This window comes from Chanodichthys erythropterus, chromosome 12 (genome assembly GCF_024489055.1).
Source record: "Chanodichthys erythropterus isolate Z2021 chromosome 12, ASM2448905v1, whole genome shotgun sequence".
NCBI lineage: Eukaryota > Metazoa > Chordata > Actinopteri > Cypriniformes > Xenocyprididae > Chanodichthys > Chanodichthys erythropterus.
In genome coordinates, this window is record NC_090232.1 from 47657888 (window position 1) to 47685085 (window position 27198).

The 27198-nt window shown below is 35.2% G+C and overlaps 1 protein-coding gene across 1 annotated transcript in view; it reads left to right on the forward strand.

Annotated features, from left to right (window-relative positions):
• Positions 1-27198, forward strand: part of LOC137031480 (complement C3-like) — a 141710-nt gene that overhangs the window by 51877 nt on the left and 62635 nt on the right. The window contains exons 16-22 of the mRNA XM_067402456.1: positions 3429-3500; positions 3673-3870; positions 5901-6003; positions 6194-6282; positions 7659-7798; positions 8106-8318; positions 22001-22061. Coding sequence (XP_067258557.1) covers positions 3429-3500; positions 3673-3870; positions 5901-6003; positions 6194-6282; positions 7659-7798; positions 8106-8318; positions 22001-22061 — 876 coding nt within the window. The remainder of the gene's footprint in view (positions 1-3428; positions 3501-3672; positions 3871-5900; positions 6004-6193; positions 6283-7658; positions 7799-8105; positions 8319-22000; positions 22062-27198) is intronic.

Here is a 27198-nt window from a genome sequence, read left to right on the forward strand (position 1 = left end):
ATAATGTGTCATTGGAGACTGAAGTAATGATGCTGAAGAAAATTCAGCTTTATTGAGCATGATAAGCATAAGAGACTTTCAAAAAATTAAAACTTTTGACTGGTAGTGCATGACTGGAAGTGCATGACTGGTAGTGCATGAAACGAAGAAATATAGAAGCAATATAATTCTACTTATACCTACACTCTAAAAATTGCTGGGTTAAAAAAAAAAAAAATCCAAGCTGGGTAAAAAATGGACAAACCCAGCAGGTTGGGTTAAAGGGCACCTATTATGCCCTCTTTCACATGATGTAATATAAGTCTCTGGTATGCTCAAGTTTCAGCTTAAAATACCCCACAAATTTGCCCCTATTTGGGGGTGAGCAAAAACATGCCTTTTACTATATTACTATATTGCTGGCTAAAAAAATAAATCCAAAATTGGTTGAAAAAAATGGCTGGGTAAAAACAACCCAATTCTTAGTTTTGTCCATATTTAACCCAGCAGTTTTTAGAGTGTATGTAACACACAAGGTATATTTTTACCATAAACTAACATTTAGTGGAAGACAATCTACAGTCTAGGATGGGTGGTTTGGTCCATTCACCCATCTCTGCATAACCTACTTACTCACATAGTGTAAGAGCTGCTTTTGCAAGAAAAATGTCCAGGATGGAGGGGACAGGGACAGTAATGTTCTTTGCCAGCTCAATGGTCAGTGGTGCGGTGGTCAACAGAGCGCACACATCTGAACACAGTCACTCATCTTTGTGCCACTCTTGAAAACAGTTCCTGTTCAAGACATAAGTGAACATTTATATTTGCAGCCCTTTGCAGTTGCTTTGGCAGCCTGTGCATTGGTGTTATGGCACAGAGTTGACACAGCACTTTCTGAAAAAAAGAGTTTGAACAGGCTCATTGGAGAATGTGACTCAGCAGAGCTCAGTTGTGGTCCAGTTTCACGGGCGGGCAGGAATCGCAGCGTATGTGGAACCATATCAACATCCATCTGTGTTTTCCATGACAGAGTGGATTGCCTGTTGTTTGCCTTAGCTCTCTGTGGAACAGGTGCTTGGATATTTTCATTGTCACATCTGTAGAGAAAAAAAAAAAAAAAAACGTGAGCATGCTGATAACACAATAACTATAGCCATGCATAACAAAGACAGCAGTTTCAGATTCCTAAACAAAATAAAAAACTGTTACCATACATTGCCTAAAGTAAACTGATGGGCAATTAGCGAGTATGGGTGCACAATGTATGTTTACATGTTGATGATGGGCCATAGGACAGACAAACTTTATCTATTGATGTTCTGTAGACCATGTGTATGATAAACTAACTAAAACTGGGTGAAATATATTACAAATATGTTTACAAAATATCACATTACAAGTGTTTACACTTGAGTATATATACAAACATTTGTAAGTGACATTGTATGGCAATATTTTCTGTAAGCTGTCAAAAGCTAGCCAAAACTAGCTAAAATATAGTCTGAAAACTCATATGAGTTTTATATTATCACCACGCACAACAAAGACATACAGGTACATATATACGTTTTGAATTGAGATAATGTTTACAGTTATGTCTGTAAAATATACTTACTCTGTATGATTTTCGATCGCACTGAGAACTGATCGAGATCTGCGTGCCCCTGTGCGTGGTGCTGGTGACGGCGATCGTGAAGCAGCCACATTCCTAAACAAAGCAAAAAAACTATTAGCATACATTCTCCAAAGTAAACTGATGGGCAATTAGCGATTATGGGTGCACAATATATGTATATATATCTGCTGACAATGGGCCATAAGACAGACAAATATCTATTGATTGGCCGTAGGCCGCGAGTACTATCTGTTGATGGGCCATAGACCGCACGTTTTCAGTGCATTTCAGACATTTACACCTGTATTCACAAACATCTGTATTTTAGGCATTAGGCTGTATTTTAGCAAGATAACTAACCCAAACTGATATAATAAATAGTGTTTAGACACTATCACATTATTTCACCGTAGACTAAAATATATTTGCACTAAATCACAGCATATTACACCTAAGCAGATATTCACAAACAAGTTGTATTAGGCACAGAGGTGGAGATTCCAGGGGTCAGAAAGTAAAAGTCCTGCCATATTTTTTATTCCACCCACTGAAACAGTGTTAAAGTTAATGAGATAAATAAGTGATTAATTGAGTGATGATTGAGCATTATTGAAGACACCTGATGATAACAAGCAGAATCACCAAAGGAGAAAATCACAATTTTTAAGTTACCATCATCGAGGTCAGGGTTTGTTTTAGTTGAGCTCTTGATCCTTGACTTTTTAATATTAGATTTTGTTTGGGCAGTTATAACTGCATTAAAACCAAGCAGACAAGCAAAGTTAAAAGATAATCAGGTGTTGTTGGTTATGTTTTTACATAAACATTATTTGATCTGAATCACTGAACTCATTTAGAGCTCAATCTCTGAGTTAGATTTACATTATTGATTACAGCAGAACTGTGATTCTACTGCACAAGATCAGCTTTTACAATACTTTTTTTTAAGAGTTCTGATTTAAAAAAAAAAAAAAAAGCAGAGCTCATTTAAACACACAGACATCAAGAATCAGTCTGTGAATCTCAACAGTGGTGACCATCATAAAGCATGTTGCAATGCATTCTGGGAGCCACCAATCAAAATTCATCCATGGCTCCCATCATGCATTGCTGTATGAATAAATTATGAGCTAAATTGTCTTAGTAATTTCCTTTATTCTCACTATTAAAATGTTGCTGTTTTTCTGTGACTTTTTAGTAGCTTGTTTTCTAATGTTCAGAGTTGATCTGTTGATCAGAATATGTTGCTTGTCACCGTTGTTGAGATTCACAGGCTGATACTTGATGTCTGTGTGTGCCTAAAATAATAATTTTTTTTTTTTTTGTGATAAGGACAACTTTTTTAAAAAAAAAATTCTGTATCGTATAAGCTGATCTTCTGCAGAATCACAGTGCTGCTGTAATCAATAATGTAAAACTAACTCAGAGATTGAGCTCTAAATGAGTTCAGTGATTCAGATCAAATAATGTTTATGTAAAAACATAACCAACAACACCTGATTATCTTTTAACTTTGCTTGTCTGTTTGGTTTTAATGCAGTTAAAACTGCCCAAACAAAATCTAATATAAAAAAAGTCAAGGGTCAAGAGCTCAACTAAAACAAACCCTGACCTCGATGATGGTAACTTAAAAATTGTGATTTTCTCCTTTGGTGATTCTGCTTGTTATCATCAGGTGTCTTCAATAATGCTCAATCATCTCTCAATTTATCACCTAATTATCTCATTAATGCTTCAGTGGGTGGAATAAAAATATGGCAGGACTTTTACTTTCTGACCCCTGGAATCTCCACTTCTGGTAATATGCTATTTATTCAAATTAATTGTCCTCTAGTTCCTGAGTGTCCCATTCCTGCAAAGAGAAAACGAAGGGCTGAGAGTCTCCTGCAGATCACTGGTACACTGGGTGAGGAGCTGGATTTTACTCAGATTTTACTCTTGCCTTTCAAAGCAGAAAGTATCTTCTGCGCTTTTTTACTGTGTTAAAGATTCAGAGCCCTTCTCATTTAGTTCACAGTTTATATTTTAGGAAACTTCATTTTTCCCCTCATTGTTCTACACTAACATTGTCTTCTCAGCCGGTAAATATTCTGGTGAACTGAAGCAATGCTGCATTGATGGGATGAGAGAGAATAAACTTGGCTACACCTGTGAACGAAGAGCCACATACATTGTAGATGATGAAAAGTGCGTCGAAGTATTCCTGCACTGCTGCAATGAGATGAAAACCCGCAAAAACACGAAGACCGAAGAGGAGGAGCTGATTCTGGCACGTAGTAAGTATCTGAATGGATTAATCACAGCAAATAAAGTACATAATTGTACCTTTAGGGGTACAATGGCTTGTCTCTGGGGCTGTACCCTCAAGGGTACAAATGTGTACCCTTGTGATTTGTACCTTAAGAGACCATTTTTGTACATTTGGTGACAATTTTGTACCTTTATTTAACCAAAGTTTTACAAAATTGGCTTTGACAGCGTACAATCATTGACCATAATGATTATATATATATATAGCTTGTATGTTTATGTTCAGTTATTTCACTTTAATGTCAATGAAAAGGACCTATTAATTGCCATTAAAGTGGAATTACTGAACCTAAACATACAAGCTTGATAAAAATGCTTATTTTAGAAGAAAATTTCAGACGGCACTTAGAGGCTTTTGCATCTGAAGTCTTCATATATATATATATATATATATATATATATATATATATATATATATATAAATATATATATATATATATATATATATATATATATATATATATATTACACACTCACACATACACACACACACACACACACACACACACTGTCCAGGGGTCAAAAAGTAAAAGTCCTGCCATATTGTTTATTCCACCCACTGAAGCAGTGTTAAAGTTAATGAGATAATTGATTGATGATTGAGTGATGATTGACAATTAGTGGAGACACCTGATGATAATAAGCAGAATCACTGAAGAAACAACAAGAGAAAAAGAGAGAGACACAACAACTACAACTGACTTCCAGCCATTAAACATTATTACACTTATTATTAACCAGTTTGATTTGATTTCTGTCACACATCAACAAAAGTTCTTACTGAGAATTAACAGATGTTTAGATGTTAATGTTTTAATGAAAGTTTAGTTTGAAGTCACCATGATGGTGAAAAGCATTTCCTTTAGTTGGGCTCTTGACTCTATTTATTAACATTAATTTATCTCTGGCTGCTCCAACTTTGTGTTTGTAGAGCACATTTGTTATGGTCAGAGAAACTATGATCTGAGCTGTGTTTCCTGAAAGTGCTGTGAGCCAAAGTTGATCAATTTAGGTTTACAATGCTTTGGGAAGCACAGTCATAATGGTTGTGTTTTCTCATTGTGAAATGGCCAGATTCTTTGGTGACATCCAGTATTAACTGGTGATATAGATGTTATATTTTTTCGTTATAGTAAATCTCTGTTACCGCTTGAGATCCATCAGAATTTTGTATTTATCATCACCGTTCTTGAGAATCATATGCTGATTCTTGATGTCTGTGTGTGTTTAAACACTGTAGCTTCAATGCATAATGTATTATTCTTAAAAAAAGTAAAAAAAAAAAAAGAAAGTCATACTATCGTTGGATCTCAAGCTATAAAATCACAGGACTACAATCATTAACAATAAAGCTACACATCAAGCACACAGTCAGAGATTTAGACTATTTGACAAAATCATCATCAAATTATATTGTGATCAAATCATATTTTCTCTGATCATAACAAATGTGCTTCACAAACAAAAAGTTGGAGGAGCCCAAGAGCCCAACTAAAGCAAACACTGACCTCTTTCATGGTGACTTGAAATGAAACATTCATAAAACATTAATTAACACCTTTTTTCTCTCTTTCCTTCAGTGATTCTGCTTATTATCATCAGGTGTCTCCACTTATTGTCAATCATCACTCAATCATCAATCAATTATCTCATTAACTTTAATACTGCTTCAGTGGGTGGAATAAAAAATATGGCAGGACTTTTACTTTCTGACTCCTGCACTATACACCTCTGGTTTTTAGAGTTGTTTAATCATCCTCTACTCAGATTGAGAGATGTAATTGATTTTATTTAAAGTTCATGTTTCAGTGGCTGAAATCAGATTATTTGCAGTAGAAATTAATTTAAATAAAAAGGTTCTCAACATTTGAAACAAAATAATTATTTTTACTGACATAAGAACTATTTAAAAAGTTAAGTTAAAGAAACTACCTTTGTTTTACAGTGTGCTCTAACTGGTCTGTTCTCTCATAGTTTTTTGTGGTTGATACAACAGGTGAGGATGATGACGATTATTATACAGACTCTGATGATATTGTGACACGTACTCAGTTCCCTGAAAGTTGGCTTTGGGAGGATATTGAACTATGTGAGAAATGGTGAGTAGGAGACTTTTAGCCAAAAGCTGTAACTTGAGCCTCGTTCACATCCCTAGTGACACTTAGCAAATAACTGACATCATTTTATTCATGGTGAGCGGTTGGTGATGCAGTGTGTGTGTGTGAGTCTGATTGTAAACAGCCATTAGAAGAGTACAACAGTTTTTCTTGTATTTTCCTCATATTCCAGTCCAGCACCAGTCACAGATAAAGTGATCTACCTGAAAGACTCTATCACTACATGGCAGATCTTGGCTGTCAGTCTGTCACCAACACTTGGTAAGATGAAGCTGTAAATCAGAGGTGGACATTCCAGGGGTCAGAAAGTAAAAGTCCTGCCATATTTTTTCCATACACTGAAGCATTAATGAGATAATTAAGTGATAAATTGAGTGATGACCATTATTGAAGACACCTGATGATAACAAGCAGAATCACTAAAGGAGAAAATCACAATTTTTAAGTTACCATCATCGAGGTCAGGGTTTGTTTTAGTTGAGCTCTTGAGCCTTGAATTTTTAATATTAGATTTTGCTTAGGAAATTTTAACTGCATTAAAACCAGACAATCAAAGTTAAAAGATGATCAGGTGGTGTTGGTTATGTTTTTACATAATCATTATTTGACTTGAATCATTGAACTCATTTAGAGCCCAATCTCTGAGTTAAATTTACATTATTAATTACAGCAGCACTGTGATTCTTCAGCACAAGATCAGCTACTACAATTTTTATTTTTTTATTTTTTAAGAGTTCTGATTTAAAAAAAAAAAAAGTGCTCATTTAAACACAGACATCAAGAATCAGCCTGTGAATCTCAACAGTGGTGGCCATCATAAAGCATGTTGCAGTGCATTCTGGGAGCCACCAATCAAAATTCATCCATGGGTCCCATCATGCATTGCTGTATGAATAAATTATGAGCTAAATTGTCTTAGTAATTTCATTTATTCTCACTATTAAAATTTTGCTGTTTTTCTGTGACTCTTTAGTAGCTTGTTTTCTAATGTTCAGAGTTGATCTGTTGATCAGAATATGTTGCTTGTCACCGTCGTTGAGATTCACAGGCTGATACTTGATGTCTGTGTGTGCCTAAGAAAATTGTTTGTTTTTTTTAAATTCTGTATTGTATAAGCTGATCTTCTGTAGAATCACAGCACTGCTGTAATTAATAATGTAAATCTAACTCAGAGATTAAGCTCTAAATGAGTTCAGTGATTCATGTCAAACAACTATTTTGAGAAAACATAACCAACAACACCTGATTAACTTTAAACATTGCTTGTCTGGTTGGTTTTAATCCAGTTAAAACTGCCCAACCAAAATCAAATACTAAAAAGGCAAGGGTCAAGAGCTCAACTAAAACAAACCCTGACCTCGATGATGGTAACTTAAAAATTGTGATTTTCTCCTTTGGTGATTCTGCTTGTTATCATCAGGTGTCTTCAATAATGCTCAATCATCACTCAATTAATCACTTAATTATCTCATTAATGCTTCAGTGGATGAGATAAAAATATGGCAGGACTTTTACTTTCTGACCCCTGGAATGTCCGCCTCTGCTGTAAACGCAGAATACATGGTCTGAAAAACATCATTATCCTGGAGCTGTTGCTTTAAATACTTCTGTGTGTCTGTGTGTGTTCCTCCTCAAAGGCATCTGTGTGGCAGAACCTGAGGAGATTGTCGTTTCTAAGAGTTTTTTCATTGACCTCAAGATGCCTTATTCAGCTGTGCGCGGAGAACAACTGGAAATTAAGGCCATTATTCACAACTATACACCAGACAAGCAGAAGGTAGATGAAAAAAAAATATTAATTATATATATATATATATATATATATATTCAAAATATAGTCAGATTTATGGTGTACATTAAAACTATCTGCATCATAGTAACATTTTCTGCTGAAGTCAAATAATTTGACAGCATACATGGATTCTGAGAGTCATTTCGTTTTTTAAGCTGCTTGTGTCTCAAACTGAAAAAAAGTGTTGGATACTGCCCTGTGCTAAAACAGAAATGTCCATCATTGCACTTTTAATATTTTATTTACTCTAGATTTTGAAGTGATTTGTGTCTCGATCTTCTGTTTTCTCCAGGTGCGAGTGGAGTTTTTGGAGACAAAAGATGTTTGCAGCTCTGCCAGTAAGAAAGGCAAACACAGAACAACAGTGAACATTGACCAAGGCTCCAGCAAAGCATTTCATTATGTGATTATTCCCATGACACTGGGGGATCATCATATTGAGATGAAAGCATCAGCATATGATTCTGTCCACACTGATGGAGTGAGAAAGACCCTGAAGGTGGTGGTACGTCTGATGAGACTTCTGTTTCATTTGATTTGGTCATTCATTAATATTTTATTCTACACTCTTAAAACAAATGTGTTAAAAACAACACAACCTGTGTTATATTTTAACACACCTGTGTGTCTAGTTAAGGACAACATTTTGTGTTACTTTCAACTCAACCAGAGTGTTATTTTTTCTTAATACAGGCATAAAATATTTAACACACTAATGTGTGAGAGAGAGAGAGAGAGAGAGAGAGAGAGAGAGAGAGAGAGAGAGAGAAAGAAACAACACTGTGGATGATAGTTAACACATGTTGTGTTGGACAATCACATTGCTGCTACGTCACTCCGCAAGCTGTTAAGCAAGTTTGTGCCTCTTTCTTCATTGGTGGATGACTTAACACACGGGTGTGTTAAGATAAGATATAACACAGGTTGTGTTATTAACAACAAAACCTGTGTTATATCTTAACACATCCATGTGTCTAGTTAAGGACAACACATGTTGTGTTATTTTTCCTAACACAGGCAGTGTTAAAATATTTAACACACTAATGTATCATAAATCACACAATTTGTGTCATAGATGTGCTATCTTTGACCACTTAAAATTAATACAACTCACACTCTTAGAAAGGATATGTTAAAACAGACTCAAAATGTGTTAACTCTTACACATCAGTGTGTGAGTTTAGGAACGACACTTGTTGCGTTAATTCTAATACATTCACTGAGTCAATGATTTTAACATTGATATTTCTTTTAGGCACACACAGACATCAAGAATCAGCTTGTGAATCTCAACAATGGTGACAAGCAACATATTCTGATCAACAGATTAGAAAACATAAATATACAGAGGTGGAGATTCCAGGGGTCAGAAAGTAAAAGTCCTGCCATATTTTTATTCCACCCACTGAAGCATTAATGAGATAATTAGGTGATAAATTGAGAGATGATTGAGCATTATTGAAGACACCTGATGATAACAAGCAGAATCACCAAAGGAGAAAATCACAATTTTTAAGTTACCATCATCGAGGTCAGGGTTTGTTTTAGTTGAGCTCTTGACCCTTGCCTTTTTAATATTAGATTATTTTTGGGCAGTTTTAACTCCATTAAAACCAAACAGACAAGCAAAGTTAAAAGATGATCAGGTGGTGTTGGTTAAGTTTTTACATAATCATTATTTGTTCTGAATCACTGAACTCATTTAGAGCCCAATCTCTGAGTTAGATTTACGTTATTGATTACAGCAGCACTGTGATTCTGCAGAAGATCAGCTTATACGATACAAAATTTTTTTAAAAAAAAGTTGTCCTTATCACAAAAAAAAAATTATTTTAGGCACACACAGACATCAAGTATCAGCCTGTGAATCTCAACAACGGTGACAAGCAACATATTCTGATCAACAGATCAACTCTGAACATTAGAAAACAAGCTACTAAAAAGTCACAGAAAAACAGCAACATTTTAATAGTGAGAATAAAGGAAATTACTAAGACAATTTAGCTCATAATTTATTCATACAGCAATGCATGATGGGAGCCATAGATGAATTTTGATTGGTGGCTCCCAGAATGCATTGCAACATGCTTTATGATGGTCACCACTGTTGAGATTCACAGACTGATTCTTGATGTCTGTGTGTTTAAATGAGCTCTGTTTTTTTTTTTTTTTAATCAGAACTCTTAAAAAAATTTATGTAAAAGCTGATCTTGTGCAGTAGAATCACAGTTCTGCTGTAATCAATAATGTAAATCTAACTCAGAGATTGGGCTCTAAATGAGTTCAGTGATTCAGATCAAATAATGTTTATGTGAAATCATAACCAACAACACCTGATTATCTTTTAACTTTGCTTGTCTGTTTGGTTTTAATGCAGTTAAAACTGCCCAAACAAAATCTAACATTAAAAAGTCAAGGATCAAGAGCTCAACTAAAACAAACCCTGACCTCGATGATGGTAACTTAAAAATTGTGATTTTCTCCTTTGGTGATTCTGCTTGTTATCATCAGGTGTCTTCAATAATGCTCAATCATCACTCAATTAATCACTTAATTATCTTATTAATGCTTCAGTGGGTGGAATAAAAATATGGCAGGACTTTTACTTTCTGACCCCTGGAATCTCCACCTCTGTGTGTATATATATATATATATATATATATATATATATATATATATATATATATATATATTGATCAGAACAACTTTTTAAGAAATACCTTTGTGTTATATAGAAAAAGCAGATCTTCTGCTATAGTCAATGATGTAAATATAGCTCAGAAATTAGCCTCTAAATGAGCTCAGGTCAAATAATGATTATGTGAAAACATAACAAACAACATCTGATTATCTTTGCTTGTCTGGCTGTTATAACTCAGTCACAGCAGCCCAAACAAAATCTAATATTAAAACGTTGTCAAGAGCCAAACTAAAACAAATCCTGATCTCCACGTTGGTAACTTAAAATTGTGATTTTCTCCTTTGATTCTGCTTGCTAACAGCAGATCACCTTCCTGACACAATGAATGTGTCAAAATGAACACATGTCATCCACCAATGAAGAAAGAGGCACAAACTTGCTTAACGGCTTGCGGAGTGACGTAGCAACAATGTGATTGGATGATAGTTTAACACATGTTGTGTTGGACACAGTGTTGTTTCTCTCTCTCTATCTCTACACATGATTATTAATTAACACATCCTTTTTGAGAGTGTAGGACAGTGGTTTCCAACCTGGAAACACTGTCCTTTTGCTCTAGCCTAGCGGGAGCGGATATGTGTTGAGGTAAAAAAAAAAAAAAAATGAATAAAATGTTCCACTAATTTATATATAATATATATATTTCTAAAATGTTTTTTTTATGCTTACCATGCTAATATATTACAGTAAAAAAAAACATCTTATATAACAGTTATTTCAGTTTTGCTCTATCGATCGTGCAATATGCTTATTAGTGTAACGGCAAAAAAATGCGGTGATTCTTTATCAGAGGCGAAGGAAAGGATGTGTTCTGGATTAAAACTGCATACCTTGCTGACATATTCACTCTTTATTATGAGACCAGCAAGAGAGTAGAAGTCAACAATCTTAGAGTGCAAAGAAGCAATCAATGCTTTTATGTGCAAGCTGGAGTACAGGGTCAGAAAATGTCACAGGGGCATTTACAGAACTTCCCACTGTTGCTTAAACACTCTGGCGGTACAGTGACTGCATTTTTGCACGCATTATCCAAGGAGTTGTGCGTTATGAATCCCTTCACATCCAGACTTGAAGATGTGGAATACCTTAGCTGTTAAGATGAGCTTGCTGAACTTCAAACTGATTCAATGTCAAAAAACAAAAACAGGCTTCAAAAGGCTTTGGATAGTCAGTGGACCTGTTGTAAAACTAAACTCGCAAACTACACTGTTAGACCTTGCCAGGCTTTTTTTTTACAGTATAATACTGGCAACACTGTTGCCAGTTATTTACTGTAATCTACATTATGTTACTGTAAAGATACCATGCACTACATTAAAACTCATGTTACTTTATTTCATTTGCAGAAACCAACTGCCTCAAATTATCCAACTGACATTTAAATGTTCAAACAAATTTTTATTATATGCTAATAATATGAACATATTATTACTAAGAACTTATTTTGTTTAGAGCTCAATAAAAACACTTTAATCTAACACATAAAACAACATGCAGCATATCATCAATGCCTCTTGATCTTCTCCTGAACTTAAGCACAGGCTCTACTCTTCAACACAATGGTGACACACAAAACTCAATTTTACATTGACCTCTTAACTGTCACGATCCCGTTGGCAGGACGCCTCCCAGCCAGCACACCCATGTAGGGCCACATGGTTTAGCCCAGATGAAATGAACATTGTTCAGAGTGCACACTACAGGCTGTTAAATGTAACACTGAATCAGTGTTGGAGTTAATGAGATAATTAAGTAATTAATTAAGTTATGATTGAGAATTATTGAAGATAGCTGCTGTTAACAAGAAGAATGAAGTAAGGAAAAATAAACACAAGAACAGAAAAAAATTGAAAACATTAGAAATACAACTGACTTCAGCAACAGCCTTAGATAAAAGAAGACATTAAATCTCTCCAGATCTCAGCAGATGATTAAACAACTCCAGATACAGAAGCTCTTATTGAGAATTAAGAGAGAGAGTTTTTTTGTTGTTGATGTTTTATTGAAATTTGTTTGAAGGTTTTTATGTTACCATCATAGTGATCAGTGTTTTCTTTAGTTGGGTAGTTTGACTTGTCTTTGTAATGTTAGAGTTTCTCTGGTTGTTGTAACTGAATTAGTTATAGCAAGAAAAACAAGAGCAAACACAATGAGATGCTGTGGCTGCATCACAATATGAATATAATCATTGTGTAGTGGTTTAATTCACTGATTTTATGAGCGAATTTAGTATGAGCAATATCTTATAAACTTTGTTTTGTTGTTATTGACTTTTAATTAGAAAAGCTGAATGGGTTTTAAAACACATTATACAGTAAACACTTTAAAACTCCAGCAGAACTTCCTCACACACAGACATCAATAATCAGCGTATGAATGCGTTTTAAAACTCATTCTGCTTTTCTGATTAAAGCCGTTTTATCATTGTATTTCTAGAAGAGATCTAATACAAACTTAACATTTTATTCATATATTAGATCCGTGAATTAAGCCATTATATGACAATTACATTCTTATCATAAAGCAGCTTACCCCATTTTGTTTTGTCACTATTGCCATAACAAACAGCTACAACAAACACAGAAAAACTAACACTAAAAAAGTCAAGCGTAAAACTGCCTAACTAAAGCAACGACTGACCTCGATCATGGTGACATCAAACAAAACTATTATTTTCAACAAATCATCAACATCTAAACCTCTGGTAATTCTCAATAACAACTTTGTAGATGTGTGACAGAAATAAAGTCAGTCTGGTTAGTAATAAGTGAAGATGGTAATGCTGTTTGTGGAGTTGTTTAATCAGATCTTCAGTGATTTAATGTCTTTTATCTTCAGCTGATTTCATCGAAGGCTGTGGCTGAAGTCGTAGTTCTTGTTGTTTCTCTGTCCTTCAGTGTTTCTGCTCGTTATCACCTTATTATCTCATTAACTCCAACACAGATTCAGTATTACAGATACATTTAATAACCTGTAGTGTTCACACTGAGTAGTGTTCATTTCATCTGGGCTAAACCATGTGCTAAACAAGGGTGTGCTGGTTGGGAGCCCAGATAGCAACACTATGTCGGCCCAAATCCGGCCCACATTTGGCACATGCAGAATAGTGATCTGGCCCACATGTGGCAGGAATGATGGCACTTGGGTGGACCGCTCCTGTTTGCCAGATCTGGAGCACAAGCAGGCCACAAAAATGCCAAATGTCAGCCAAGAGCAAAGAACTGGACTTTATCTGATCCACAAAATATTATGTATTATTTATAGAGTAATTTCAAAATTAACAAGCCTGTTTTCAAGCAGAATCACTGAGGGAAAGAAGAGAAAAAGAGATGAGCAGAAACACAAGAACTACAACTGACTTCAATCACAGCCTTAGAGGAAATCAACTAAAGATAAAAGACATTAAATCTCTGAAGATCTGATTCAACAACTCCACAAACAGCATTACCAGCTTCACTTATTACTATCCAGATTGACTTTATTTCTGTCACACGTCTACAGAAGCTCTTATTGAGAGTTAACAGGTTTAACTCGTTTGTTACATTTGAGGTTACCATGATGGTGATTGATATTTCCATTAGTTGGCCTCTTAACTTTACACATATATAACTGTCTTATCTGACTGCTGTGATAGTGTGTTTACCAAACACATTAGCAGCAGCAATAAAAATTGAAATGAGACCAGGTGTTGGCTGTTAGCCGTTGATGATTTTACTAATCAATGATGTTGTTTAGATGAAAAAAAAAAAAAGTTTTGCGCCATTAATACACTAACATTACAAACCCCATGTTTCTGTGACATGAGCTTGAGCTGTATTGCAGAAATAATTATTATTTAAAAAAAAAAAAAAACAAGGTACTTTGAGATGACACACTAAGACATAAAGAATCAGCACATGAATTTCAACTATGGTGACAATCAAAAGCATCATGTAGCCACAATATAGTACTATACTATAGTACAAAACTCCCAGAATGCATCAGAGCATTATGCAGTTGATTTGATTGTCTAAATATTTTTTTTATTGACTGTTTGTTTATTATGTGACAAACATATATGTTAAAAGTTAAGAGGCCAACTAATGGAAACATCAATCACCATCATGGTAACCTGAAATGAAACAAACATGAGAGTTAAACTTCTGTTAATTCTCAGCAGGAACTTCTGTAGACATGTGACAGAAATAAAGTCAGTCTGGTTAGTAATAAGTGAAGCTGGTAATGCTGTTTGTGGAGTTGTTTAATCAGATCTTCAGAGATTTAATGTATTTTATCTTCAGTTGATTTCCTCTAAGGCTGTGACTGAAGTCAGCAGAGGTGGAGATTCCAGGGGTCAGAAAGTAAAAGTCCTGCCATATTTTTTATTCCACCCACTGAAACAGTGTTAGAGTTAATGAGATAAATAAGTGATTAATTGAGTGATGATTGACCATTATTGAAGACACCTGATGATAACAAGCAGAATCACCAAAGGAGAAAATCACAATTTTTAAGTTACCATCATCGAGGTCAGGGTTTGTTTTAGTTGAGCTCTTGATCCTTGACTTTTTAATATTAGATTTTGTTTGGGCAGTTATAACTGCATTAAAACCAAGCAGACAAGCAAAGTTAAAAGATACTCAGGTGTTGTTGGTTATGTTTTTACATAAACATTATTTGACCTGAATCACTGAACTCATTTAGAGCCCAATCTCTGAGTTAGATTTACGTTATTGATTACAACAGAACTGTGATTCGACTGCACAAGATCAGCTTTTACAATACATTTTTTTAAGAGTTCTGATTTAAAAAAAAAAAAAAAAAAAGCAGAGCTCATTTAAACACACAGACATCAAGAATCAGTCTGTGAATCTCAACAGTGGTGACCATCATAAAGCATGTTGCAGTGCATTCTGGGAGCCACCAATCAAAATTCATCCATGGCTCCCATCATGCATTGCTGCATGAATAAATTATGAGCTTAATTGTCTTAGTAATTTCATTTATTCTCACTATTAAAATGTTGCTGTTTTTCTGTGACTTTTTAGTAGCTTGTTTTCTAATGTTCAGAGTTGATCTGTTGATCAGAATATGTTGCTTGTCACCGTTGTTGAGATTCACAGGCTGATACTTGATGTCTGTGTGTGCCTAAAAGAAGTTTTTTTTTTTTTTTTTTTGTGATAAGGACAACTTTTTTTTTAAAAAAATTCTGTATCGTATAAGCTGATCTTCTGCAGAATCACAGTGCTGCTGTAATCAATAATGTAAAACTAACTCAGAGATTGGGCTCTAAATGAGTTCAGTGATTCAGATCAAATAATGTTTATGTAAAAACTTAACCAACAACACCTGATTATCTTTTAACTGTGCTTGTCTGTTTGGTTTTAATGCAGTTAAAACTGCCCAAACAAAATCTAATATTAAAAATTCAAGGGTCAAGAGCTCAACTAAAACAAACCCTGACCTCGATAATGGTAACTTAAAAATTGTGATTTTCTCCTTTGGTGATTCTGCTTGTTATCATCAGGTGTCTTCAATAATGCTCAATCATCTCTCAATTTATCACCTAATTATCTCATTAATGCTTCAGTGGGTGGAATAAAAATATGGCAGGACTTTTACTTTCTGACCCCTGGAATCTCCACCTCTGGAAGTCAGTTGTAGTTCTTGTGTTTCTGCTTGTCTCTTTTTTCTGTTTCCTTCTTTCCTTCAGTGATTATGCTTGATAACAGGATTGTTAATGCTGTGATGACTCTATAAATAATATATAAATATTTTGTGGATCAGATAAGGTCCAGTTCTTTGCTCTTGGCTGACATTTGGCATTTCTATGGCCTGCTTGTGGTCCAGATCTGGCAAACAGGAGCGGTCCGCCCAAGTGCCACATGTGGGCCAGATCATCATTCCGCATGTGCCAGATGTGGGCCGGATTTGGGCAGACACAGTGTTGCTATCTGGGAGGCGTCCGGCCAGCGGGACCGTGACAGTTAAGGGGTTAAACTACTGGCAACAGTGTTGCCAGTATATAACTGTTTTTAACTTACAGTTTGTAACTGTTAAAATACATTTTGTGGGTGTGTCTTTTTATCTTACACCTTTAACCCTTTCAACCCCACAGTAACATCCTCTAGTGTCCACACTACAGAGTAAAAGTAACATTGATGCTGTGTTGCAATGAGATAATTAAGTTAATATTTAAGTGATGATTGAGCATTAATGATGAACACCTGCTGTTAACAAGCAGACCCACTGAAAAGAGGAAAAAGAACAGAATAAATACAAGCAGAACAACAACAGTCTTCCAGCCATTACACATTATTACACTTATTACTGACCAGATTAACTTTACTTCTACAGAAGATCTTATTGAGCCTTAACAGGAGTTTAGATGTTGATGTTTTATTGAAAATATATAGTTTGTCATCATTGAGGAGATCAGCGTTTGCTTTAGTTGAGCCCTTGACCCATGACTTTTTATACATCAGTTTTATCACTGCTTTTTGCACATCATATTTGTTATGGTAGAATCAAATGTGGAGAAAAAAAAAATCAGTGAATGCTGATAGTTATGTTTTGGTGGAGACTGTCACATAGTCTCTTGATTCACTGAATTCATACCATGTTTTATCCATTGTTACATCATTGTGTAACTACAGCAAGAGATCCAACAGCAATCAGCTTAAAAAGTTTATTTTTAAACACATTCTCAAAAAATAAATAAATAAATAGCTGAAGCATTAGTTAGACACACAGATATCAAAAATCGGCACATCAATCCCAACAATGGTGGCATTAAAGCTGCATAATTTATTTATGCTGCAGTGCATGCTGGGAGTTTTGTAGTATGTTGGCACCCAGCATGCATTGCAACATTAAACTTTTGGATGTCTCTATTGTTGAGATTCATATTCTGATTGTTGATGTCTCTGCTGTGCAAGTTATGCAGAAGCTAAATATTTTATGCATTATAAGACTTGTATATTCTCCTAAACAACTGATTGCTGGTTCTTACAATGTTGAATCACAGATGTAGTACAACCAATAAAGAACCCATTAAATCAAAGAGCAAACACAGAATGAAACCAGAATTAAAGATGATTATAGCATCATCACAACAACCAAAAACACCTGATCAACTTTATGTTGGCTTTTACCTGCCATAAGCAAAGGTGCTCTATAAACACTCAGTTACAACAGCAAAATAAAACTAATGTTAAAGAGTCAAGAGCCCACCTAAAGCAGACACTTTGTCACCACAATGGTGACTACAAACTTCAATAACTTTTGTAGTAGATTTTCTGTAGAAAAACGGCCAAATTCTGACAGTAACAAACCATTTTCCATTAAAACAGTAATATACTGTAGAAAACAATGCATTCTGGGTAATATTTGTCATTTTTGAGAAAATAGCCTACAGGAATATACTGTGAGTTAACATTGCTCAAAGTCGACACTCAGAGGCTGTGTTCTAAATCACACCCTATACCCTCATTCACTATTCCCTACATTAGTTCACTAATATAGTCCACTTGACAGAGTGAAAGAATTAAGTGAGTGAATTCAGACACTGATGAACACCTGATAAGCAGAATCACTGAAGAACAGAGAAACAAGAACAGAAATAAGAGATGAGCAGAAACACAAGAACTACAACTGACTTCAGCCACACTGAGTTTGAAACCAGTTTACAAACCAGTTTGACATTATTTCTTTCATACATGTACAGAAGTTCTTGTTGAGAATTAACAGATATGGATGTTGATGTTTTTATTGAAAATAAAAATTTATTGAAGTTTGCAGTCACCATTGTGGTGTCCAGTGTCTGCTTTAGTTGAGCTCTTGATTCTTTAACATGAACTATTTCTGGCAGCTGTAACTGAGTGTTTATAAAGCACATGTTATGGCAAGAAAAAGCCAAACATGAAGTTGATCAGGTTTTTCGTAGTGATGGGGTGTTCGGATCATTTTACCGACTCAGACTTTTGAGTCTCGTTCAACAAAATTAACAAATCTTTTTTTTTTTGTCATTTTGTTCATTTTAGCAAAATGTAATTAAAATGTTACACGTTACTTCCCCAACACATCTACTACTTATGCAAATGTTGATCACACTACAAACAATACAAAACTACAATGCTATAAGATTCAGAAATGATTAATTCATTACCTGGGTCTTCAGTTTATGACAAGCTGATTAAGCTCACCTCATCTTATGTCTGGCAAGTCTTCAGGTTTAAGTCATTCCTTAATGACGTGACAGGCAGTCACATGCTAAACCAATGCATTCTGAGCCGGAAATAGAATTGTTTAGTTCTTTTCATGAGTCTTTCGGGTTTTTGAGTCGTTTCTTAAACACGTGACAGACCCATGAAATCATGAAATGAACTAATCAATCGTTCAAGAATGACACATCGCTAGTTTTTTGGCTGTTGTGTTGATGCTGCAATCATCTTGAACTTATTTAATTCACTGATCTTTTTCAGTGTTTAGTATTTCAATGAGTATTTTATCTTTATCGATTATACTATATCTGTGATTAAACAGCATAACAACCAGCAACACTTCAGTAATCAGTCATTTTAAAAAATATATATGTCTTATAGTGCACAAAAAATTTTGAGCTTGGACAGCAGAGACATCAACAGTCAGAATATGAATCTCAACAATGGTGACATCCAAAAATGTAACGTTGCAATGCATGCTGGATGCCAGCATAGTACAAAACTCCCAGCATGCACTGCAGCATGAATAATGCAGCTTTAATGCCACCATTGTTGAGATTGATGTGCTGATTTTTTATATTTGTGTGTGTTTAAATAATGTTACAGCTGTTTTTTGTTCATGGTGTTTGAAAATAAACTCCTTTTAGCTGATTGTTGTTGGAACTTTTGCTGTAGTTTCACAGTGGTGATAATTTAACAATGGATAAAACATGAATTGAATTCAGTGAATCAAGAGACTATGTGATGGTTATGTCTTCACCAACACATAACTATCAGCACTCAACAATTTTTTTTCTCCACATTTGTTTCTGCCACAACAAACGTGACTTGCAAAAACAGTTTAACCTCTTAACTGTCACGATCCCGTTGGCGGGACGCCTCTCAGACAGCACACCCATGTAGGGCCACATGGTTTAGCCCAGATGAAATGAACATTGTTCAGAGTGCACACTACAGGCTGTTAAATGTAACACTGAATCAGTGTTGGAGTTAATGAGATAATTAAGTAATTGATTGAGTGATGATTGAAAATTAATGAAGATAATTGCTGTTAACAAGAAGAATGAATGAAAGAAAGAAACAAGAACAGAAAAAATCGAAACACTAGAACTACAACTTACTTCAGCCGCAGCCTTAGATAAAACAAGACATTAAATCTCTCCAGATCTCTAACTGAATTAGTTATGCCAAGAAAAACAAGAGAAAACACAATCTGATGCTGTGTCTGCTTCATGATAAGAATATAATCACTGCGCAGTGGCTTAATTCACCGATCTTATAACTGAGTTTAATATGAGCAATATCTTACTAACTGTGTTTTAATGTGATTCATGTAAAGATCCAGCACAGTTTTAATCAGAAAACCTGAATGAGTTTTAAAATAGATTGTATACTAAACACTTTGAATTACGGCGAGATTTACTCACAAACATACATCAAGAATCAGCGCATGAATCTCAACAATGGTGACATGCTTCATGCCGCAATGCATTCTGGGGTCCATGGATGAGTTTTGCATGATGCACCCAGAATGCATTGTGGCATGAAGCATGTCACCATTGTTGAGATTCATACGCTGATTGTAGATGTCTGTGTGTGAGGAAGATCTGCTGGAGTTTTAAAGTGTTTAGTGTACAATGTGTTTTAAAATTCATTCAGCTTTTCTGACTAAAACAGTTTTATCATTTTATTTCTAGAAGAGTCAACACTAACTTAACATTTTATTCATATAATGCTCAGCCATTAGATGAGTTAAAAAAGCCACTACATGACAGTTATGTTCTTATCATAAAGCAGCTGATCATGTTTTCATAACAAAAAGTTAACAGTCAAACTGCCTAACTAAAGCAAAGACTGACCTCGATCACAGTGACATCAAACCAAACTATTATTTTCAACAAATCATCAACATCTAAACCTCTGGTAATTCTCAATAATAACTTTTGTAGATGTGTGTCAGAAATAAAGTCAATCTGGTTAGTAATAAGTGAAGCTGGTAATGCTGTTTGTGGAGTTGTTTGATCAGATCTTCAGAGATTTAATGTCTTTTATCTTCAGTTGATTTCATCGAAGGCTGTGGCTGAAGTCGTAGTTCTTGTTGTTTCTCTGTCCTTCAGTGATTCTGCTCGTTATCACCTAATTATCTCATTAACTCCAACACTGATTCAGTGTTACATTAAACAGCCTGTAGTGTTCACACTGAATAGTGTTCATTTCATCTGGGCTAAACCATGTGCTAAACAAGGGTGTGCTGGTTGGGAGGCGCCCGACCAGTGGGACTGTGACAGTTAAGGGGTTAAGCAACCAGCGGGAAAAAACAAAAACTGACGTATAAAAAGTCATGGGTAAAGAGCTCAACTAAATAAAAAAACGATCTTCTGATCTCCTCAATGGAAACATCAAACCAAACATTTTCAACAAAACATCAACATCTAAACTTTTCTTAATATTCAATAAGATCTTCTGTAGAAATAAAGCTAAACTGGTCAGTAATAAGTGTAATAATGTGTAATGGCTGGAAGACAGTTTTAGTTTCTGCTTGTATGTATTCCGTTCTTGTTGCTCTTTTCAGTTGTTCTGCTTGTTAACAGCAGGTGTTCATCATTAATGCTCAATCATCACTTAAATATTAACTTAATTAACTCACTGCAATTATCCAGCAGCATCAATGTTACTTTTACTCTGTACACTGTTGCCAGTAGTTTACTGTAAACCATTGTGCTGAAGAGTAGAGCCTGTGCTTAAGTTCAGGAGAAGATCAAGAGACATTGGTGATGTGCTGCATGTTGTTTTATTTAACAGATGGTGACAGTGTTGCCAGTATTATACTGTATAAAAGCCCGGCAAGGTCTAACAGTGTTGGCCCATAAAACATAAATCCAACCATTATATTCCATCCAAATTAAATAATACAGTGTCCTACCTGCCTGCCAGCGTAGGTTTTTACATTCACTCGTGCACCCTGTTTGTGCAGACATCATACGTCATCAGTGCATATCATGCTATGGTGAGTTCATGTGCACAGAAGTCAGTCACAGAGAACCAATGAGTTTACATTCATTATTATTGTAATGATGTGCTTGACATGAAGTAGTTTAAATCTTGTGACACTTTGCCGAGAACAGCTGTGTGTGCATTCCTGTGTTTTTGAGGAGGCGTGGCTTTGGACTGCGATTTGCAGGGAGGGTGCTTTCAGTGCTAACGTTAGCATCTCCCAGATCACCTACTGCACCTTTAACTCTTTCTCTCTCTCTCTCTCTCTCTCTCTCTCTCTCTCTCACACAGTCGGAGGGTGTACTGGTTCAATTACATAGAGAAAACGTGGAGCTCAATCCTGTTAAGAATGGTGAGATTTACTGTTAACAACACTATAATATATACTGTGTTTTACTTAAGTTCTACAACATTACACACATTACACTTAAAGCCATTAATGAAAACAAAAACAAAAACATATGAATATAATTATAGTTTCAGTTAATCGAAAAATCAGAATTAACTCCTATACTTTATGCTTTTTATTCTTTTTTTTTTTTTTTTTTTTTTGTTTGCTACTCCTACTCTTACTCACAAAAAAATAATAAAATCTACGGAGCCCCAAAAAGGACATGGTTGTGGAAAAAAATTGGGATGGGATACATTTTTATTATTATTATTATCATTATTATTATTATTATTATTATTATTATTATTATTATTATTATTTTACTCTTTACACTTGTGATTTTGGACAAACACTTCCTGTTTAATATCCCTCTGGCAGAGGTTCAGACAGCTCTGTATGTTAACAATGGAATGGTTAATAGAGTTTTACTTTAAACTTAGACTGAAGTATAAAGAAATGTGTCCAGAGCTTAGTACAAGGCACGGTTTTGATGTAAGTGAAAGACACCTAAGTTTGGTAAAGTTGGCAACATATGCACAGATTTATGTTAAAACACAAATAACACCTCTTTTCAATCGTAGTAATGTAGAAAATGAGCTACAACCTAATTTTCCTTCCTCCGCACTAGACAAAACACGTTGATCTCTATGCGCAGGCGACTAAAGCGATTGTCTGAAAAGTGCAAAACCTGAACTGTTACTACAAACCCAATTCCAAAAAAGTTGGGACACTGTACAAATTGTGACTAAAAACAGAATGCAAGGATGTGGAAAGTTTCAAATGTCAATATATTATATTGAGAATACAACATAGATGACATATCAAATGTTTAAACTGAGAAAATGTATCATTTTAAGGGAAAAATAAGTTGATTTTAAATTTCATGGCATTAACACATCTCATAAAAGTTGGGACAAGGCCATGTTTACCACTGTGTGGCATCCCATCTTCTTTTTATAACAGTATGCAAACATCTGGGGACTGAGGAGACAAGTTGCTCAAGTTTAGGAATAGGAATGTTGTCCCATTCTTGTCCAATACAGGCTTCTAGTTGCTCAACTGTCATATGTTTTCTTTGTCGCATCTTCCTCTTTATGATGCGCCAAATGTTTTCTGTTGGTGAAAGATCTGGACTGCAGGCTGGCCATTTCAGTACCCGGATCCTTCTTCTACAGAGCCATGATGTTGTAATTGAAGCAGTATGTGGTCTGGCATTGTCATGTTGGAAAAGAGATGTCAGGATGGGAGCATATGTTGTTCTAGATCTTGGATATACCTTTTCAATTCAATTCAATTCACATTTATTTGTATAGCGCTTTTCACGATACATATCATTTCACAGCAGCTTTACAGAGAATGCATGTCAACACCACAATTTAAAGAATGCAGTTAGCAAATAATGTAATAATTTAGGCAATTAATTTACAATCACTGTAAGCAGTTTAACTGAACGTAGAAGCAATGAGCTCCTGAAAAATGAATTACATTAACAATAATTAGGATATAGAAATTGTGCAATGTGCATGTTGATCCAGATGATGCGTCTTCTGAAGTCCTCGCAGGAGTTGGCGCAGTCTCTTCACAGGTGTTGGTCATCTGAGGTCTTCTTAAGAGGCTGGATCCAAACTGAAGCTGAAGACCTCTCTAGTCACCTCGGGACGGGTGTCCCGAGGCAAAACAGAAAAGCAAATGGATAATAATTAGCGTAGCTGCTGTTCATAACATTAAGCAAAGATAGTCATGTGCAATTGATCTGGTATGAGATGCATTATGTGAATGCTTGGCTAAAGAGATGCGTCTTTAATCTAGATTCAAACTGGGTGAGCGAGTCTGAGCCCCGAACATTATCAGGATGGCTATTCCAGAGTTCTGGAGCCAAATGTGAAAATGCTCTCCCTCCTTTAGTGGACTTAGCTACCCTAGGTACAACCAGAAGTCCAGAGTTTTGTGATCTAAAGAGCTTGAAGGATTGTAGGGCAATAGAAGATCGGTTAAGTACACAGGAGCTAAACCATTTAGAGCCTTAAAGGTCATTAGCAATACTTTATAATCAATACGGAACTTAATAGGTAACCAGTGTAGAGATGATAAGATTGGTGATATATGATCATATTTTCTTGACCTCTAGCAGCTGCATTTTGTACTAATTGTAGCTTATTTATTGCTGAAGCAGGACAACCAGTTAATAATGCATTACAGTAATCTAGTCGAGACATCATGAAAGCCAGAGGTGGAGATTCCAGGGGTCAGAAAGTAAAAGTCCTGCCATATTTTTATTCCACCCACTGAAGCATTAATGAGATAATTAGGTGATAAATTGAGAGATGATTGAGCATTATTGAAGACACCTGATGATAACAAGCAGAATCACCAAAGGAGAAAATCACAATTTTTAAGTTACCATCATCGAGGTCAGGGTTTGTTTTAGTTGAGCTCTTGACCCTTGACTTTTTAATATTAGATTTTGTTAAGGCAGTTTTAACTCCATTAAAACCAAACAGACAAGCAAAGTTAAAAGATGATCAGGTGGTGTTGGTTAAGTTTTTACATAATCATTATTTGATCTGAATCACTGAGCTCATTTAGAGCCCAATCTCTGAGTTAGATTTACATTATTGATTACAGCAGCACTGTGATTCTGCAGAAGATCAGCTTATATGATACAGAATTTTTTTTAAAAAAAGTTGTCCTTATCACAAAAAAAAAAAAAAAAATCTTTTAGGCACACACAGACATCAAGTATCAGCCTGTGAATCTCAACAACGGTGACAAGCAACATATTCTGATCAACAGATCAACTCTGAACATTAGAAAACAAGCTACTAAAAAGTCACAGAAAAACAGCAACATTTTAATAGTGAGAATAAAGGAAATTACTAAGACAATTTAGCTCATAATTTATTCATACAGCAATGCATGATGGGAGCCATGGATGAATTTTGATTGGTGGCTCCCAGAATGCATTGCAACATGCTTTATGAAAGCCACCACTGTTGAGATTCACAGGATGATTCTTGATGTCTGTGTGTTTAAATGAGCTCTGCTTTTTTTTTAAATCAGAACTCTTAAAAAAATATATTGTAAAAGCTGATCTTGTGCTGTAGAATCACAGTTCTGCTGTAATCAATAATGTAAATCTAACTCAGAGATTGGGCTCTAAATGAGTTCAGTGATTCAGATCAAATAATGTTTATGTAAAAACATAACCAACAACACCTGATTATCTTTTAACTTTGCTTGTCTGTTTGGTTTTAATGCAGTTACAACTGCCCAAACAAAATCTAACATTAAAAAGTCAAGGATCAAGAGCTCAACTAAAACAAACCCTGACCTCGATGATGGTAACTTAAAAATTGTGATTTTCTCCTTTGGTGATTCTGCTTGTTATCATCAGGTGTCTTCAATAATGCTCAATCATCACTCAATTAATCACTTAATTATCTCATTAACTTTAACACTGTTTCAGTGGGTGGAAAAAAAATATGGCAGGACTTTTACTTTCTGACCCCTGGAATCTCCACCTCTGATGAAAGCATGAACTAACTTTTCTGCATCAGAAATAGATAACATATTCCAAATCTTAGCAATGTTTCTGAGGTGGAAGAAGGCTGTTTTTGTAACATATGAAATATGATTTTCAAAGGACAAGTTGCTGTCTAATATGACACCCAGGTCTTTAACTGTCGAGGATGGAGTAACAGTACATCCTTCTAAATGCAGATTGTAGTCTGAGAGATTCTGTGTACAGGTTTTTGGCCCAATAAGTAATACTTCAGTCTTATCTGAATTTAATAGAAGAAAATTACTAGTCATCCAATGTTTTACTTATTTAATACATTCTGTCAGATTGGATAATTTAGAGATTTCATCTGGTTGTGTTGAAATATATAACTGAGTATCATCGGCATAGCAGTGGAAACTAATTCCATGTTTTCTTATAATATTGCCGAGTGGCAGCATGTATATTGAAAATAGCAGAGGGCCTAACACTGATCCTTGCGGCACTCCATAGTTTACTATCATTATCTTAGATTTTTCCCCGTTTATATAAACAAAATTGTGACGGTCTGATAGGTACGATCTAAACCACCGGAATGCCTGGCCCTGAATACCAGTGTAATTTTGTAGTCGAACTAGGAGTATTTTATGATCTATAGTGTCGAACGCAGCACTGAGATCAAGTAACACTAGTATTGAGACACAGCCCTGGTCAGAAGCTAGAATTAAGACGTTTTTAATTTTAAGAGCGCAGTTTCTGTGCTATGATGAGATCTGAATCCTGACTGAAATTTATCATAGATAGCGTTTTTTTGCAAGAAGGAGCATAATTGGACCAACACTACTTTTTCTAGTATTTTAGACATAAATGGAAGATTTGAGATTGGTCTGTAATTTGCTAATACATTTGGATCTAATTGTGGTTTCTTAATGAGAGGCTTAATAACTGCAAGCTTGTACGGTCGTGGGACGTGACCTAGAGATAGACGAGTTGATAATATTGAGAAGAGGCTCTTCTGCTACAGGTAACAATTCTTTCAGTAGTTTAGTGGGTATTGGATCTAGTAAACATGTTGTTGTTTTATCACAAGCCGCAGGGTATCATTTGGATTTGTCTGTGTGTTTCTGACGATGGTTCAGATGTCATATAGTGGCTTGATTTATTGATCTCCTTCAGAGTCTGATCTTTAAGCATATAAAACTATTATTTTTGCATTGTTTAATAGGCTTGTGATATTATGAAATATGTGAGTTTTTTTTTTTATTCATTATACAGAAAGTGTTTTCAGCTGTGCATTTTAGACTCACAAACATCAAAAGTCAATGTGTGACCCTCAACAATGGTGACAATCATAGAAAAAGCTTTTTTGTGACTTTAGTAGCTTGTTTTGTGATGTTCAGACTTAATCTGAATATTTTTTTGATTGTCACCATTGTTGAGGTTCAACATAGTGGAGGGCTTGTTTTTAGAAAAATGAGGTTGTAGCTTATTTTCTATGATACTGCAATTGAAAAGAGGTGTTGTTTGTTAAATAAAATGTTGTTATATAAACGGGGAAAAATCTAAGATCACAATAGTAAACTATGGAGTGCCGCAAGG